The sequence below is a fragment of the Peromyscus leucopus genome, chromosome 4 (assembly GCF_004664715.2).
Source record: "Peromyscus leucopus breed LL Stock chromosome 4, UCI_PerLeu_2.1, whole genome shotgun sequence".
Lineage (NCBI taxonomy): Eukaryota > Metazoa > Chordata > Mammalia > Rodentia > Cricetidae > Peromyscus > Peromyscus leucopus.
In genome coordinates, this window is record NC_051066.1 from 138,067,327 (window position 1) to 138,086,373 (window position 19,047).

Consider the following 19,047-nt stretch of genomic DNA (forward strand, 5'->3'; position numbering starts at 1 on the left):
TTGATTTTTAGTTATTATTATTATTGTGCATGTGTATGTTGAGTGCATGTGTGTGTGTGTCTATGTCATTTGCCTGTGGAGTTCAGAGGACAACTTTCAGGGGTCATTTCTCCTCCTCTACCATGTCCACTGTGGGTTCTGGAGGTTGAATGCCGGTTGTCAGGCCGGGTTGCCAGCCGGTTTTCCATGGGGCTGTCTCACCTGGCCCCATTGCCATGACTTTGATTTTGTTTCCTTTTCTTCCTTTCTTCTTTTGTTTTATATTTAAAAACATATTTTTAATTCTACTTTTTTTTCTTCTCACACGAAGGAAGACAAATACTACATTCTCTCTTGTGCAGCCCCTAGTTTCTGATTTTTGTCTGTGTGTGGTTATGTGGGTGTGGGTGTAGTAGAAGATCAGGACAGTAGAAAGGGTCCAGGAGAGAGAGAAAAGAGGCTTTAAGGAATTGGAGTGAGGAGGGGAACAGAACTCATGACCAAGGAGAACACTAGAATAGTAAGGTGAATGGTGGAAGGAGACTGGGAGGTCAGGGTTGGAGAGGCGGGGGAAGGGGGTAGGGAGGTGGGGCTGTGGGGAGTGCAGGTAGGAGGGTATCTTCATCAAGGAAAACTAAGTTTATGTGAAATACTAGAAGGAAACCTGTTACTTTGTATGTTGATTTAACAACAACAAGAACAAAGTAACCGTTTCCTTACAGTATTTTCAGATATCACTTGTTTGGTTAAGCCTCCTCCTTCTCCACTCTCCTCTCCACCTCCCTGCTCCCTCTTGTGTCTTCCCATCCCCAACAGTCCTCTTTCTACCTTCATGCCACAGGGACCCTATCACCCTTACCAGTCTGCTTCAGAACCCTTTCCCCTGTGGTCCTCTTCCTAGGTTCATTACCTATAATCTACATTTACATTCACAGATAGAAAAATTAAAAGCTAGGATTCCATTTTAATACTTTTTCTCTTGGTAACTTGTCCAGGGCTCTTAATTCATCCAGTTTATTATAAGGGGATATGTGCATCTTAATGTCACCTTGCATAGGGATGTCTCCAGTGAGAACTCACCACTAGGCAGCATAATTTAAGACAAGATGGATAAAGAGAAAGGCTTTTATTTTTCTTTCAGTTTTAGTCCTTTTGAAAGTTTATCTTTGGGATTAATTACTGAATGGCTTGTCTTTACTGCAAAAATTCCTGAAGTGTCAGCTTAGGGTAGCTGTGGAGACGGGCATCATTATGGAGAGAGGAAGTAAACACTTTGTATGTAGGGTTTTCTTGAGAAAGACTTAGAAAATGAAAGAGGATTTTCTCTTTGTAGGGAAATAAATGCATTGGGGTTCCCACTTGAAGTACCTTCTATTTCTTTCTTTTAATTTGTGTTTTTTATTATTAGTATGTATGCATATGTTGAGTGTGTGTACGTGTATGTATGTGTGTGCACACACACACACATGTCACTTGCCTGTGGAATTCAGAGGACAGAAGTGAGAGAGACTTGTGGGGTTTTCTTGAGAGGGAACTAGAAAATCAAAGAGGAAGGCTGGAGGTATAGTAGAGACAGTGAAAAGTAGAAGGTGATGCAATGTGTCATGTGATACCCCTCTCAACCCTAATTATTCTGTTTTTCATAGCATGCACAATGCTCAGGGTTCATGGATTTCTTGTGGAAACCTGAGAGGAACTGGGCTTTGCTAATAAGTGACATGGGGCTGGTAGAGAACACATGTGCTAGCAGAGGAATCAGACCAAGACATGTATATGCTAGCACTGCTTAGAACTTTTATGGGGTTCTGATAGTTTAAGATCCTAAAATTACATAGGCTCTACTTAGTCCTCTGAAACCTGAAATCATGAAGATGGAACTGATCTTGAGGCCACACTTACACTCAATATGACCTGGATATTTTCTAGATGAAAATCTTGAAATTTTCTACCTTAAGAATAGATTAAAGGTTTATGAAGATGGGCTTAGCTAATAAAGAGCATGCCACACAGGTATGAGGATCCGTGTTTGAATCCCTAGCAGCCACAGAAAAGCTGTGCCAGTCATCTTTGCACCAGAGAAGTGGGTACAGGAGGATTCCTGATGCTTGATAGGTTCACTGAGGGTCCTATTTCAAAACAAACAAACAAACAAACAAACAAACCCAAGGAGGTGGAGAATGATAGAGAATAGCACCCAATTGACCTCTGACCTCTCCATGCACATGTACACATGTACTACACCCATATGCTCCCAAACATGTTGATTAAAGGTTTGTAGTTTGGACCAGCTGTTTTCCCTGCCTCCTCTTCTGGTGTCCCTGCTACTCTTCCTTCCCCAGTGGTCTAGAGAGGGCAGAACTTCCAGAAGGGAGGGCCTCACCATTGCAGATGTGCATGTCGGACCCATGATTGTCTCCAGGAGAAAAGCCAGCCTCATTGTCACTGAGGATTTAGAAATGCTCACACTTCTTCCTGGAGAGCAGAGGGGCTTCTGCTGTCTGTTGTCAAAATGAGTTAAACTGAGCAAAAGTCAATCAGCCTTTGTAGACAGTGCTGGAACAGCTGCGGTACATTATTCCACCTGAACACCGTGGCTGTTCAGGCCATGAAAGGTGTCCTTTGGGAGGGGGGCACAAGTTCAGACATGAAATGTGACAAATGCAGAGGTAGCCTCCCTCGTTAAACATCTTTTTCTTGGTGATGGAATCTGAAAGCTTGTTAGTCCAGTTGCTTGGATAATAAACATGCCCTGGTGAGTTGAATGAAAGCTAGCAGATGGGCCTATTTTTGGGAAAAAAAGTATATTTTGGTGCACCTTAGTTATGCTTTTGTTAATTAAAAATCCTTTGATAAGTAGGAAAGGGCAAGGTAATATCACAGCATCATAAATGAATGATTCTAGGTAGCAAGGTCCTGTGATTCTCTGGGGTGGGGGTGTGGGAAGGATCAATCCTGGGTCACCTAATAGGGAAGTGAATTACACAGAATTTAAGTAGAAAAATATAATAGAGTCACCTGACTTGGTGTTAGAATTCTTAGCAGTGATTACAACATTCCTTTAAATAGATTCTATAAGATTATGTAATTGGCTTTGGCACTGTGGCCAGTTAAGGGTGAGAGACGATGGGAATAGGGCTGAAAGGTATAAGGAACATAGAAAGAAGTATCCTAGGATTGTTATTAAAGGGCATTCACATACCTCATCCTCCAAAAGCCCTGTAAGTGAGAATGTGATTTCTGCGTGGTGGATGGAAACTTACTCTTATGGCAGACAAAGCTGAACTTTCTCCTGGGAGGGAAAGATAGGGTTTAGGACATTTCCTACAGGAGCATGGTATGTGGGAGGCAAATTCTAGGAAGGTTTCAAAGAGAAGTGCTAAGGAAAGAGAGAGAAGGAGTTGAATTTTGTAGAAAAGGAAGCACATTTGGGGGGTGTGAGTGTATCTTAGTTACTTTTCTGTTCTATGGTGAAATACCCCGACCAAAGCAACTTAAGGGAGAAAGTTTCTTTTTCTGAGTCACAGTTTAAGAGTACAGTCCATCATGGTGGGGAAATTAACATGTCAGGAGCTTGGAATAAATGGACATTCTGTAGCCATAATCAGGGAGCAGTCAGCAATGATGTCATGCCACCACAGCTCTGCTTTCCCACTTACACTGTCTAGGATCCCAACCAGGGAATGATGCCACCCACAGTGGCCTCCTATCAATGTATGTAGCTGAGATAATCCCCTACTGGCAGGCCTATGCATCCCTCTCAGGTCATTCTAATCCTATCAAACTGAGAATGAATACTAACCATGGAAGAGTAGGCCTGAGAAAGTGGGTGTAGGAGAGGATGTGGATGGAGGAGGAAATGGATTTAGTTGACATGTTTGGAGAAAGATGTGCTGCTGTAAGCAAGGGACAAGATGGTATTTGAGAAAGATGATGTATGATATTTAATCTTAAATCATGAAATTGCAGAGATATGAGTCCCATCTTGTGTCCATTCATGCAAAACCAGAACTTGTGAATGAATATGAGAATGGTAATTCCTTGGAATTTCATAGAAGGTTTGGGTGGATACTAGGTTTTTCTCACAGACGGGGGAGGAAGGAAGAGATTTGGGAACTTGGCTGACATCTGGGTTATGATAATTCAACAATGATAAGATTGAGGCTTGGAGAAGTTAAGAAACTGACTCAGAACAACACATCATGTGAGCATCAGGCATAGGCTTGAATGACCCCAGGCTTCCTATTCCAGTGTTATCTCCACTATTCCAGGGAGCTAGAGGCACAGTGCCTTAAAAATCTAAGTTGACTGAAGTGTAGAGGTGAACATTCTGTGCATTTGCCTGGCATGTTAGGCTGTTCTTTCTCAAGCAGTGGCAAAATGGATAAATCAATTCTGAGTATTTGTTTTGTGGACATAATGACAGCAAACAGATTTCTCAAATGTCACCTTGCTCTCTCGCTAGAAGGGAATGTTTGCCTCCCTCACTTTCAGAAGCTTTAACCTGTGTGAAAACCCATCACAGACATCTGCTCATCTTTGGACCCACCTGTTTCCCACATTTCTACCTGATTTTTTGCATCACTTGGTCTCAGGCTTTTCACAGTAAGGCCTCAAAACTGGGCAACTAAACTTCTGTATAAGCTATGAGCTCTTGTTTTACTGTAAGGACATGTTCCTGTCTTCTGGGTGATGATCAGGCACCAGGGCCCAGTAATATGTCTTTAACTAGTATAAACATTTTCATTATTCCTGGCAGGAGGTCATGGGCAAAAGTTCATGGGTCAAGTGACCTTGTTGACATTGCTTCCCTGCTTGGGCAGTAGCTTCCAGATCTACAAGAAGGAAGCAATTGTTTCCAAAGTAGGCTCTATAAAGTTAGCAGGAAAATTCAGTGAACTATATCTAAAGTCTTTGAAAGCAAAATGAGGATTATTCTGTCGTCTAGAATGCAGGACCCTACATTGCTGGCTTTGCGTTCAGATTAGAGCATTTCATTATGCACGTGGTCTACAGAACTGAGGCTCACTGAGGCAGTGATGCCCAGGGAACAATACAAGACAAGTAGCCAACTGTATGAAACATTGAAGCAACCTCATATTCAGGGAAACTGGAAATACCAGTATTTATTAATGTGGGGAGAGCCAAGCTGAGGTTGGGGCTCATTGATCCCCAAATCTGATCCCAGGCTGATGAAATAGTCATTTTTACTATAATTCTTCCTACTGTCACGGATCTTGAGGGCACTGTGATATGCCACCTCTTCCCTGCTCCCCAAATACCCTTTCCACACACCTTCTGCTTTGTGTCCTTCTACCACTTAAGGTTTTGCTGAGATGATTTTACCTGAGAGGGATTTTATTTTTGGTCAAAGACAGCCTGAAAGGGATTCGTATCCTGCTACAACATGGGCCTCATGGGGATGATCAGGATTAGGGGCCTCTTTGGTCTTCTGTTGTGTCTAGGCCTTTGCCTGGCCCATCGTAAGCTTTCAATAATGATGAATGAATGACTAATGAGGCCTTTGAAAGCCTTGCTCTGGGTTGGAAGCCACTCAAGCTGGTGAAGTGAAACCTTTTCTGCTTGCTGCTCCATTCTGCTTCCTTTGGGCTGATTGAGACAATAGTTGTCCAACTCAAACCATTCTCCTTCCTGATACCCCATCTTGACTTTTTGGAGGTTGAGAGAGAATTCATTCTTTGCATGGGTAATTCCCTGAGCATTCTAAACACTACATAGTGTATCATGACCACACAGAAGGACTCCATATTAGTTACTTTTTTCATTGTAGCTACAAAATACCCAAACAACAATCAATTTAAGGGCTTACTTTGGCTCACAGTTCTGGGGACAAAGTTCATCATATGAGGAAAGGTGTGGAACAGCAGAAGTAGGAGGCAGCGGGCCACATGCAAGGGGCAGTCAGGAAGTAGAGAATGAACAGGAAATGGATCAAAACTTCAAGGCTCTTAGTCAACCACTCCCTTCTTCAAGAAGGTGCCACCCATCTAAGGTTCAACAACTTTCCCAGCACCAGATAGTGATCAAGTATTCAAATACATGAACCTATGGGGGACATTTCACATTCATGCAACAACAGGTTTCTTTCTGACACCTTTTCCCTGTGGACTCTGGTCTGGCTTTAGGGCTTATAAAAATGATAAAAAGTTTTTCTTGCAAAGTTTGTTACTTATGGGTCTCTGGGGGAACAATGGTGGATACCATGGTGGATATTGCATCTAGGACTTTGCCTTGCTTAGCTGACTACAGGCCTTTGAAGTCTTTTTTGTTTTTAAATTATGTAGACTGGTGATGGATCAACAGATAAAGGCACTTTCCAACAAGCCTGATGACTTGAGTTTGATCCTGGGGTGGAAGGTGAGCTGACTTCCACAGTTGTACTCTGATTTTCACATGTGAGCCATGGCACATGTGTTCAGACACAGAGATAGAAAGACTGAAATGCACCCACAAGAAAAATTGAACTATGTGTAATAAAATTAAAAAAATAATTATATGTAATGTGTATTGTGCACACTGATGTGTGTGGGTGTTTTAGTAGAAGTATGAAAGTTCATGTAATAGTGCATGTGTAGAGGTCAGAGGATGACCCTGGTATTGGTCCCCACCTTCCATCTTGTCTGAGACAGGATCTTTTTGTTGTTCTCCACTATGTACACCACCAGACTAACTGGCTTGTATGCTTGTGGGGATTCGCTTGTCTCTGCTTCCTATCTTGGGGTAGAACTGCTGTGATTATACTACAGCATCTGGGGATCTCAACTCTGGTCTTCATGCTGGCCAAGAAAAAACTTTATCTAGCAAGTTACTTCCCAACCTCCAGAGTCTTAAAGAGATAGTAAAAGCTCTAGGGTTGAAGGCAGAGGTTTGAGAATCTTTATCAACAGCTCTCATGGGTCACATTTCTCTGATTAGTAGCTACTTGGAAAACAATACTGTGGCCGCAGATGGCCGATTCAAAGAAGCATAGGATTTAGAACAAAGGGGACTGGTTTCTACAGCAGTACAAGGAAATAAAGGCTCCTGAGAGCTCACATCTTCTCCTTGTCCTTATCTTCCTGCATCCTACCTGTAGCTTGACCACCCTCAAACAGGAGTGTACAGTGAAACCACAGGGTATGCTGTTAGTTTTCTTAGGAGCAACCGAGAGATACTTAGGACTTAAGTAGTCCTGTCCACTTTGCTGGCCTGGCCCACATTCTAGGCTGCCTTGGCAGGAGCATGCTAGCAGGCAAAGGTTCATACCACTTCGAAGAACCGCCCCTCCAGGTGCTGAAGGCAGCTTTTCTGATGCTCACGCTATATCACTGTTTATTTTTGCAAGGATCCCAGCTGCTGTGGTGATGATATTTATATCAATAAGTGCTCTATTCATCTGCCGATTTCAGGGGATGCTTGCCAGCTGTGTATGGCAGCCAACCTTGGGGTGCTTCTGAGCCTGATGTTTTTACATTCAGAGCCGTAGCTCTCAAAGGCTGCACCAGCATCTGGGGCTGAAAGATCTATCATTCACCAAGGATCTACCATTTAAAAGGGGGAGCTAGAGCCAGCAACCTTGACATTATATGTCCCAAAGTAAGGTTCTTCACAATTGCCATTCTGTTTCCAGGCTTCAATTTTGCAAACTGGGTGTTGCACAAAGAGAAGAACAAATGGACTTTCATCCTTCTACTGGGGATTGAACCTAGAGCTTCCTGAATGCTGGTCAGGTGCTCTGCCACTGAGCCATAACTTTAACAAGTATATGTGGGCTTTTTTTTGTAGGTTTCACCTCACTCGCACTTCATAAACGTGAGTTACCTTACTTGTTCAAGTAGAAGAATAGGCAGTGATCATTTCTGATTCTAGAATGAAATAGGGGAAATTCTAGAAATCTCTTTTAGGGGAATTTATTTTTTTTCTATTGTTATCTTGGTTCCCAATCCTCCATTCTTCAGGCCCTAAACTTTAGTGTCATCCTCTATCTTCCATCTTCAACCAGGCAGTATATTTTGTCCTCCTACCTTTGGGATACATATAGAATATACACCATGCTACCACCCTGCTCAAGCTGCCATCACCCACACCTGACTATTCTTGTTGCTACTCCCTGTACTTTTAAAAATCAAGTGATGTCACTCTCCTGCCAAGTCTGTTTGTGTCTCCCTATCCTATGCAGAGTGAAGCTCCAAGTTCTCTCATGATGACTAAGGTCACCTATGGCATGTAACCCTGTTACTCTTTGGATATCATCACTGTAACTCTACCCATCTCACCCTGCTCTGGCCTCAGAGTACTATGCTGTTCCTTGAGTGTGTTAGGTGTTTTCCCACCACACTGCCTGGATACACAGTTCTCTTTGCCTGAGACACTGTTCCCTAGAAGGAACATTTGGCTTGCTCTCCAGCCTCCTTCAACTGTGTTCACATATTTTCAAGTCCTTCCTTGAGTACTCTAGTACATCTGTGTCTTGTGCCTCAACCCAGTTTTAAAATATTCACTATGCTTCCTTCTCATCATGTTCCAATATATGATTGAATTCATGATAGAGCATTTGTTGTTTATGGTTGGTCTCTCCCCTTTAGAATAGGAAGTGCACAGGAGACAGGAATATTCTCGTTTCACCTTATCTGTGATACATTCCAAGAACCTAGAATAGTTTCCAACAAATAGCAGTAGCAGATGCTCAACGAGTCTGGATGGTGTGAATGAAGGGAACCTCTTCTGGGTATGTCTCATGGACACAGTCCAACACACACTCCTTTTCCTCCTCTTCTACTCAGCTCTGGTCCATACTCACCCCTCTCATCTTCCTGCCTTTCCATTTTGTCCAGGTGCTTCCTGGATAGCTGGTCACCTAAACAAGCTACCTGCCACCATCTGGGACTTCTTTTCATCAACGTCCACATGCAGCTGCTCCCTGAAGTTTGTGGACTTCACACTGGAAATGATTTCACATCTGGTCCAAGTTCTGCTTCCACCTGGCTACTTTCTCTGCTCAGATCTCCTCTTCAATTTCTGAATACAAGCTGTGTTTTCTCTCTAGTCTCTGATTCCCATGTCTATATTCTCTGGTCCTAGACTCCATTTTCTAACACAAGTTGGAAACCTTAGGACCACCCCCAATGTATAGTAAAGCTTTCCTAATTATCTTGGAACCCCTGGATGCTGCAAAGGGATCCAGATGACAGACTAACTAAGGGCTATCAGGACCAGATGAAAGACCAGTGTAGGTGGTGCTCTGGGTCTCCACTTCCTCCTTGAATATGCCCAGATCCTCCTCCTTCATTCATTGAATTTGTACAAAAATGTTATTGGTAGAAAGGATCCTGTCACTTACAAACAATAGCCTTATTCTGTCAGTGCTTTAAGTCCAGGCTCCTGAGCCTGGCACAAAGAACTTCTCTGCTGACTGAACCCTGCTGTCTTTTCTAGCCTTACCTCACTCTTTCCCTCCAGATACAGCTCCAGTGTACTGGAACCGAAGCTGACTGAAAACAAGCCTCTACACATCGATCTGCCTTGCCTTTGCCTCCACTATCCCCTCTATGTGGAACGCCTTTTCCCAGCCATTCATCCCCTGTATGACCAGATCTCCCCTGCCTCCTTCAAGGTCCAAGTCACCTTCCTTTTGAAATCTTCCCCCACCCTCTGGGTAGAATTAATTGCTCTCTGCTCTAGGTCAACATGGCACTTCATTGCTGACCTCTATTATAGCACAGCCGCATGAGCCTGGGATAACTCACCCATCTGTCTCTGTAGCAAGACTGGCAGCTCCTGTAAGACTGGGATTATAGCTCAGCCCCATTTGGAAAAAAGAATAATTCCCACCCAAGGCCTATGTAAGGCCAGCGCTCACACAAGAGTGCACTGAATGACTTTGCTTTCCTTCAAGGCACTGAAAAGACTCATGTAAAACTTTGAAAGGCCACCTTCATCTCATCTACCCTAGAATAGCTGTCTTGCCACATAGTAGTGGTCTCCAGAGACTGTCCCAAGATAGAGTCCTATGTCTTAGGTGTGGGGAAGTGTAGACATATGATGGTTGAAGTTAGAAGACCCTGAGGGGCTAAGTCATGAAGTCAAAGCTTAGCTGGGTGGCCAGGAAGCAAAAGTTCCTAGGTTCAGACTCCAGTTTCTGCCAGCAGAGGCCACATGGTGAAGAGCCTTACTGCTGGTACTCAGTGTTGTGTGAGATCTTGATTTTCTAAGCTCTTCATGATTTAGAGTAAGGCTATAACCAGTGTCTGTGGCAGGGACAACAGGGCCTTGCCATTGGTATAGTTAGACAAAGCCTACAGCCAAGGGGACTAATTTATGGGTGTCTTTGGTGAAGAATTCAGTGGGAGATTCAGTGAGCAGTAGAATGGGTATGCCTGACATTCACAGTTGGACAGTGCCCACCAGTGGGGCACCTTAGAGTTTCCTTGCATGCCAATCATGACTGACTGGTACTCATCAGTAGCAGTCCCACAAATCCCTCCTACCTGAGCAGAGTCCATCTCATTCAGCATCACCACAGAGGAGCAATTATAATCAAACACCAGCCTCCAGAAGTCTGCCACAGTGTTGGGTAGAGGGTGCTGGGTGACCACAAAGGCGGCAGGCTGCTTGTGGCTCTGACAAAGGAATGACACAGAGTTCGTCAAATACATACCCATCAGTGATATTCCAATCATGATGAGGCCGGGATGGCTGCCAGAGGCCCTGAGCCTGCCAAATAGATCTCACATAGCACCTGTCTGCTCTGTTATCTCTCAGTGCCCTGGCGGCAAAGGGGACCTTCTCATAATGAACACATTCTCCTCCAAACTAAGACATTTCATTAGAAAAGTGTCACTTGGATGGGGATTATCCAAATAAATTATTTATGTCTTGGAGCTCAGCAAATTATCATTACAATATGAAAGGAAAGATTCTGGATGCAGGTTTGCTGTGCTGCTGGCCAAGACACCTCTTGGGATATCAGGGATCCCACAAGTTCCTGTGTTTATGATGCTGAGATTACAGGGGTCATTTCTGGCCTGGATTGAGGGCTGAGCTAGCCTGGCAGAGGTGGCATTGTACCCTTTAGCCAACAAGGTGGTAGAAGGCTGCCAGGTATTAGAGTCATGTGGACCTGAGGTTCAAACCCAGTTATGCCCCTTGAAAATTATTACTCAACCATCTGTTCATTCATCCAGCACTATCCACCCATTTGTTATCCATTCATGCTTTTAAACATCATTGTGGGGAGTCAGGTACTAAACACTGGTGGATCAGTGGATGGTTTCAAAGCTCAGACTCTTCTCCTGGAAAATGCAACTCAAATCTAAAGGGATGGCTGTCATACAATGAATGAGATTTGTAAGTTAAAAACAAACAAACACAAAAAAATCAAACAAACAAACACAAATCTTGGCAACTAGGGCTGGAGAGATGGCTCAATGGTTAAGAACACTTGCTGCTCTTCCCGAGGACCTGAGTTTGGCTCCCAGAACACTCATCATGCAGCTCACAACTATTTTCTAACTCCAATTCCAAGGGATCTGACACCTTTGGGCTCTATAAGCAACACATTCATGTATGTGTGCATACCCACTTGCACACACACACACACACACACCTATATATAATCAGAAACAATAAAAACAAACCTTAAAAAAAAACAGTAAGCAAGTTCACTGCAGGGTAGAAATACTCTTGACTTAGGTTTTCTTCCTCAGCACCAGCATTGTGGTTGGAACACAATAGACACAATCACAGCACAGCACTGGTGAATACCTTAATTTCCCCATGTTAAAGACAGATACACTGAGGCTGGGGGTGGGGGGGATGCCCTGTGTAAGTCTGGAAGCTTCAGTTGGGCCCCACGTGCCATACCACCTCAGGAAGAAGTATTTGGAAGGATTGTGGGGGTGTTTCTACTTCAGCAATAGCTTGTGAAATCTGAGAACCAGCCAATGTTTCAACACATTTTCTAGGTAGCTTGTTCATGTGGGAATCAGAGCTATTGTACCAGAGTCATGAGTCAGAAGGAGATAGGGATAGAAGAGGGACAGAGACCTCAGAGCTAGCATGGCAAGGCCTTGCAGACATGTCTGTCATGTCTATACTAGGGATTCCTGTTTCCTGAGGCCTTTTCTTAGCCAGTGCATGATCTAACAAAGGGTATCAGGGACAGACCCTTTAAATATCTCAAACATTTCCAAGCTTTCAAAACTAAATCCAGGCTAAGGCTAGTGAGATGGTTCAGCAGTAAAGGTTGCTCTCCCAGAGGACACGAGTTCACTTCCCAGCACCCCATGGAGGCTCACAATTGTCTGTAACTCCAATTTCAGGGAGTTGCAGGTACCAAGCACACACAACCTCTTTTTGATCTTTGCAGACACCCGTTCAGGCACACTAATGGAGTGTAGATATATAGTCAACCAAAGCATTCATACCCAAAAAATATAAAATAAAATTAGAAACTCAGGCTTTCACGATGGTAGGCACATGACTCTGGTCCTTGGTGTCACCGTCTCAAAGCCAGTTGACTTTGAACAAGTGATGGAAATACTCTGACCCTCGGTACATCTCCAAAAAAATGGGGAGAGTAACACTCCAGGGCAGAACGAGACAATGCAAGTCCAGAGCCCGACATGGTGCCCGACATGCAGTGAATGTTAGTTTTCTTTGCTTTCCCTGTCTCTGTGATAAATGCTCTATTAGGCCAGCACGCCTGACAAAGTCTTATCTGAAAATATGTTCGAGATCTGCGCTCCTGCCGGGTTTCAGGGATCAGCCAGCAATCCATTTCATGGATAACATCATCCTTTCCCAGGGGAAACATTAAAAATTAACCCAGAGGACTTCATATTTTTCTGCTAGAGGCAAAGCTGCTATGGTTACCAGATAATGCACAGACTGGGCTGGAATACAGATAAGGAATTTTTTCTTTTTTAATATAAGAAAGGCAAAGGCCTCAGTGATGGCTCACAAGAGAAATGCCCCGTGGACAAAGAATACAATCAGAATCAGAGCTTGGCAGAAGGCATTTAACTCCAGGCAGCATCTAACCTACGAAGTAGAGGCCAGGAGCTTCCTTGATCCTTGTTCGGATGAAGAAGGCAGAGAGGATGCTGGGGCAATGGGGGATAATGGTAGGAGGAGCTTGGAAGTATGGGTATACCTCTGAACCATGTCTACACACACACACACACATGGGCAGGGGGCGGGTGAGAAAGAGAGAGAGGAGAGAGAGAGAGAGAGAGAGAGAGAAAGAGAGAGATCTTAGAAGGCAGCCCTAAGCTAATATCAGAAGTCTTTCTTCCTCTTTGAGCAATTCCAGTTACTTAACATGATCCAGACATGGCTCCCTGCTTCTGCACTCAGCCAGGTTTCATAGAGAGTGTAAGCATCTGTGAGCCAAAGCCAGGGCAGGTTTTTTGAGAACTTATCTGGGTATTGACCTTATATTCCTTTTTTTGTTTCTAAAACCCAGAACACTTGCAATAATCAGAGGTCAGGGAAGTAATGGCCTTGATCCAGGAAGAGAATACTCTATTATCTAGCCTGTAACTTAGATAGGAGGACCACATGGGCTGGATGGACATGACCTCAGAGTGGGGAAGAGCAAGGAGAGGAACCTGGAATTGGTCATCCTCCATCAGGCAATGATGTTCTGGTCTTGAGCCTTAGGACGCAAGACACCCACATCCTCTTGGGTCAAACAAACAGGGGAGTGACAATAAATGGATTCTAGAGTGGGAACTAGGAATTCTAGTTCTGTCTCTAGCTCTCTGGGATACCCTGAGAAAGCCTTCCTTAGTCTGGCTTAGTCTGTCCTGCTGAAAAGAGCATGGATGAGACTAGAACGTCTGTAGTTCATCCCTCTGCAAGCATCTGCATATCCTGAAGGTGTAATGATGATAACTAGAAGATGCCCAAAGACTCATGGGTGAGGCATATGAGACAGAGGCATGGGAATACTGGGCTGGACATTTCCCTAACTTCGAACCAGAGCAGGGAATGGTTCCCTTCTTGGACATGCTATTGAAGAAGCAGAGGATGATGTCTTGAGGGCCATGGTCCATTTCCCTTCTTGATCTTTTCAATACTTCCAATCACTGCCCATTTACTGAGCATCTAGTGTGTGCTATCTCCCTCTTTGCCTCTGCAAAGGAGTTATCTGAGGAACTAAATGGGATGTTCCAGCAGGAATCCCAAGATGATGTACCACATCTTATCTCCTGAGGTCTCAAATTCTAGGGAATGTGGCCAGAACTGAACTTCTGGCTGAGAGTCATTTTTGTGGGAGGCAGAAGCATGCAGGTTAGAGCTATCGACTTGAGCTGTTAAGGGAATTCTTTTTTCGGCTTTTGATCTATTCTATCCACCTTCTTTGAGCCAAAGAGCCAAAAGCACACAATGTATCTGGGTTTAGACATGAGGCTTCTGGGGAGGGGAAGGGGTAATCACAGTCTCAAAGACCAGCAGTTAGAAGCAAGATGGTCGGTAGGGTCAGGGCACTGGGATTCAGCCATCTCCACCTTGGGAAAGAGCTTTTTCTGTAATGGCAGCCAGGGGTTTCCTGCCAGGGCTTAACTTACATCCATCAATGCTGCGTTGATATAATTGCTGGATTCTCCATCTACTGAGATGAGGAAAGGTAGGCAGCGGTCGAGAGGCAGGACATCCATGCTCCGATTCTTATCATGGTTCCGGGGTAAGAGCCCAATGCTACAGTCCTCAGGCCTCACTCGAGGTGTCACGATGTTGAGTGTCTGTAGGGGCACAAAGGGGAGGAGAGGAGTACACAGGAGGCTGTATCCAAGCAAAGGAGACAGATATCCCAGCTTAGCTTAATTTATCTGTCTTTACCCTCCAAGCCTGGCTCTGCCATTGTTTTCTCCAACTCATGCTTCTCCCATGACAGAGATATTCTTTTCTATCCTGTGTGCAGCTACAGGACTTCTGAGCTAAGAGACTTTGCCAGGAGCTTTGTGACACCTTCAAGATGCCAAGGCTGCAGGGGCAGCATGCCCATGCACAGGCTAAGACATGAGCTGACAACACCTGCCAACCATTTGAACTGTTGTTCAACTGAGCTAGCACAGCATTAAATGAGGGCCAGCCAGAAGGGCATATGGCAGGGAATGGGGCAGAGAATCCCTAATGAATGTTAAACACCACTTGAATTGCCATGGAAAGAAGGAAGTGATTTTTCCAGCACATTTTTCAGTGATAAAAGTGTCTCAGTTGTAGGAGGATGGATGGATGCTTAGGATGTGCTCTTTAGGGTGGACAAGGGACCTTGTGGGGGCAAACCAGTAGGTCTACAAAATTGCAAGGCTTATGCTCTGTAGAGCAAGTTCTCACCCAGTTAGGGACCAGGGCTGTTCCAGCCAATAGAGTAGGTCCTGTGTGCAATGACCAGGGTTCTGTGACTTTCATCCCTCTGTCACTTGGCATGCTGTCGTTAAGACAATAAAGATTTCTTGTTTAAAGGAGTTCTACACTGTCAGCCTGATGGGAATACTGTGAGCCTGGGATTTGCTTGTTTCTTCCTGCCCAGTTCTTACAGCTCCATCACTCAGTTTTGACTGTGGGATGAAGGTCTGAACTCTAGCATTTTACTCAGTGATCTATGTCCAGGTCTTTAGCTTTCTACTCAGTCACTTATATCTGGGCCTCTTAGACCAAAGCTACAGTTTTGACCATCCTGATTGCAAGGTGTGAATCTGCCATGTCTGAGCCATGCTCTAAGATGGCTAAGAGCTTAACATGAATATAGATAAATGCCCCTGAGATCCTGTTAAATTGCACGTTCTAATTTAGTAGGTCTGGGTGGGGCCCAACAGTCTTCATTTCCAACAAGCACCTAAGTTCAGATGATGGGTTTAAAGAATATGTAGAGAAAACACTGGGGCTACAGTCCCTCCAGAGTTTAAGAAGCAGGAAATCCACACCAGCATCAGTGTATAAACTTCTGTCCATTCCACAACATCAACAAGAATTAACCAAGACCTCAGTTCAATAGCATAATCACAGCACAAAAGCAAGTGTCAGCCATCATTGAGTGATTGGCTAATAGTTGCTAATGACTGTGCAATCTGATGGTGTGAAAAGCTTTCCACAGCTGCTGGGCACTGTAGGCTGAAAGCACACATACACATCAATCTCACCAAGAAAGGCCCACAATGTGCATTAAATTGCCTGGGTCATTGCTATAGATTGAATGTACACATCTCATCACACACACACACACACACACACACACACACACACACACACACACACACTACTATACCAGCTCCCAACAGGGCATATGAGGAGGGGTGGGGGCTGTGGGAAGTAACTGGATCACCAGGGTGGAGTTCTCATGAGTGGGATTAGTGTTCCTATGAAAAGTTACGCAAGTGTGTGCTCTTCTGCTTTCCACCATATGAAACCATAAGGAAGCAGCCACTCACAAACTATGTTGGTGTCTGAGCTCTCCCCAGATACTAGATTTGCTGGCTGCTTGCTTTTGGGCTTCATTGCTTCCAGAAGTGTGATAAGCAAATGCCTGCCATGTAAGTCAGCCAGACTGGAAATTTGTTAGGACAATTCAGAGCAGCTAAGACCCTGAACCTCGGCTTTGCCCATACCTGAAACTCATCTTTGATTTGGCTGGAGTTAGTCTGGGGGTCCAGCCTGCTGATGTTGTAGTAGAGAGAGCGGAACTCACACACAGGGATGGCGGTGTTGCCGCAGAGGCATGCTTCTAGGATGGCATCATGCACAAACACATACTGCTCCTGCAAGGTCAAGGGGAGGGAAAAGTGCTCCAGGTAAGAAGAGTTGTCTGTGAGCATTTTGACCACATCGAGTGAATCTTGTAGCAATGAAAAAAGGATATGATTTATTCTGCAGAATCCTCAGTTTTTATCTGTAACCCAAAGGTCTAAGTCTCCATGTTTCACAGTGATTGAGCTATGATGCATTTTGCCCTTGTATACAATGGAAGAGCAGAGCCACTGATAAGAATGAGAAACTCGAGAACATGTCATTGCAGTGCTCTCTATGTTCTGCTCGCATTCCCAGCTTTCATCCAAAAGCTGCTTGCTACAGACACCCTGCTCTCTCTGCAGAAAGCTTTCTTCCTACTTCCTGGAGCATGTTTAGTATTCTCATCCTTTGTCCCCATCCCACTTCACACTCAACAACCAGAGTATCTTTAAATTTATTAGGCATAAGTTTATTGATAATACTGGGTCTTTATAAGTGTTCATTGGGTAAACATTTTTTAAACAAAAATTTGACCCCTTTAATTAAAGTGCTTAATCTGAATGTATCATGATTCATTTATATTTAAACACATCTCCATGCCTGACAGTGAGAGCCGTGTGTCTGACTTTACCTAGAGCATCTGTAGTCTACAGGCATGGTCTTAAGCACAGACAGCACAGTCATCTTGGCTCTAGTGTTATAGGCCTGGGAAGTGGCCTGTGGGCTATCTCAGAGTCTGCAGTAGAGCCCAGTGAGCTAAAGCTTTCAATGAGCATCTGTAGGGACTGCTGTACCTAAAGCCATGGTATGTCGCTTTGCAGGGTTGATATACATGGAGCTCCCATGGGTTTTAGATATGCTAGGACATTCACAGCCTTTACTAGAACCAAAACGTGAACTCATTGCAGGAACAACAACCCAAGGCATGAAGAAGTGGGATAGACAGAAAACTTGATTAACAGGAGAGTGAGTGGTTCAGGACAAACCACGTGGGTGTTAGCCATGCGAAGACTTAGGTATATAGTTTCTCGGTGTCCTCTCCACTGATAGAATGGAGATGTGAGTAGGAGCTATATCACAGGCTGTGAAGAGTAGGGAAAATATCCTAGACATAAAGAATATGCATTTCTTGGCTCACTGTAGGTGACAACAATTCAGACAGCCTTACTTACATTATCCTCAGGCATTGGGCTCTCCAGCTAGACAGACAGGAACCTGGTATCTGCCTTTTCTTGAGGGTAAGGGTTGTATATATCTCTCCAGGAATTCTCAGCCTCTAGCTCAAGTCAAAGTTCTCAAGAGCTTTGGGCTGAAGAGATGGCTCAGTAGTTAAGGGGATTTGCTGCCCTTAAAGAGTTTCCCAGCACCTACATGGTGGCTTACAACCATGGTCACTCCAGCTCTAGGAGATCCAACAGGGTCTTTGGACCTCTGTGAGCACCAGGCATATATGTGGTGCACTTACATACATACACTCAGACACACAAAATAAAATAAATAAACCTAAAAAAATGCACTTTGTTGGTTAAGCCATTTCCATCAAGGACTGACTGAATGCTTAGCACAGGGCAGGCATACCATAAGTACCAATACTTCCTCTTCCTCTCCATCCCTTCATCCAAGGATAGAATACTATCTCTGACAACTGCCATTCAGTCTTACTTGGATGATGGTAGAGACAGAGGACTCAACAGTTATTGCTGCCAGAAGTTCCTGCACCATAGACTCTCAGGATTGGCTGGGACATCTTACCAGAGCAGGCTACACCATCATTCTGTACTAATACTTGTGCAGGCATGTGTCCTTGTGCATGGCTTCTCCATTAATGAGCCTCTGTCCTACCATGCTTCTCCTTGGCCAACGTATCAGGAAACTAGCTGGTTCAGTGCCCAGGACTAACCTCAGTCTGCACCAGGTTGACCCTCTGTGCTCGGAGCTCACGCACACAGTTGAAGATGTCCACCACCCCTTCGTTCTCAGCCATGTCGAGCATGGTGTCAATGGCAATGAAGCAGCCAGTCCTCCCGGCTCCAGCACTGGAAGAGAAGTTTGGTGTGTGTCAGGGATCTTAAGGTGGGATGAATTATGGTGACAAGGCCCCTACCATTTAGCCCTGTCTCAAAAGCCTTGTTGAAAGGCAGTGTGTTGCCAAAGACAGATGGGATGATTGGAAGCCTGAAACTCCTGGGCTATGCTGAACAAGTGATCAAAATTTTCCTTATTAAATGGGAGAGTAATGCTTTATCATTGGCGTTGTTTTGGAGGACTTATTTTTATTGTACTTATTTAGCAAATGCTTATGTAGTACTTACAAAGTAACACATTGTTGTGCTTTAC

The 19,047-nt window shown here is 44.3% G+C and overlaps 1 protein-coding gene across 11 annotated transcripts in view; it reads right to left on the minus strand.

Moving 5' to 3' along the window:
* Window positions 1-19,047, minus strand: part of Ptprt (protein tyrosine phosphatase receptor type T) — a 1,105,165-nt gene that overhangs the window by 16,001 nt on the left and 1,070,117 nt on the right. For all 11 annotated transcript variants that reach the window (XM_028868606.2, XM_028868602.2, XM_028868605.2 and 8 more), the window contains 4 exons: window positions 18,611-18,746; window positions 16,590-16,739; window positions 14,550-14,723; window positions 10,464-10,595 (listed from right to left, as the gene is read on the minus strand). In XM_028868606.2, the coding sequence (XP_028724439.1) occupies window positions 10,464-10,595; window positions 14,550-14,723; window positions 16,590-16,739; window positions 18,611-18,746 (592 nt within the window). The remainder of the gene's footprint in view (window positions 1-10,463; window positions 10,596-14,549; window positions 14,724-16,589; window positions 16,740-18,610; window positions 18,747-19,047) is intronic.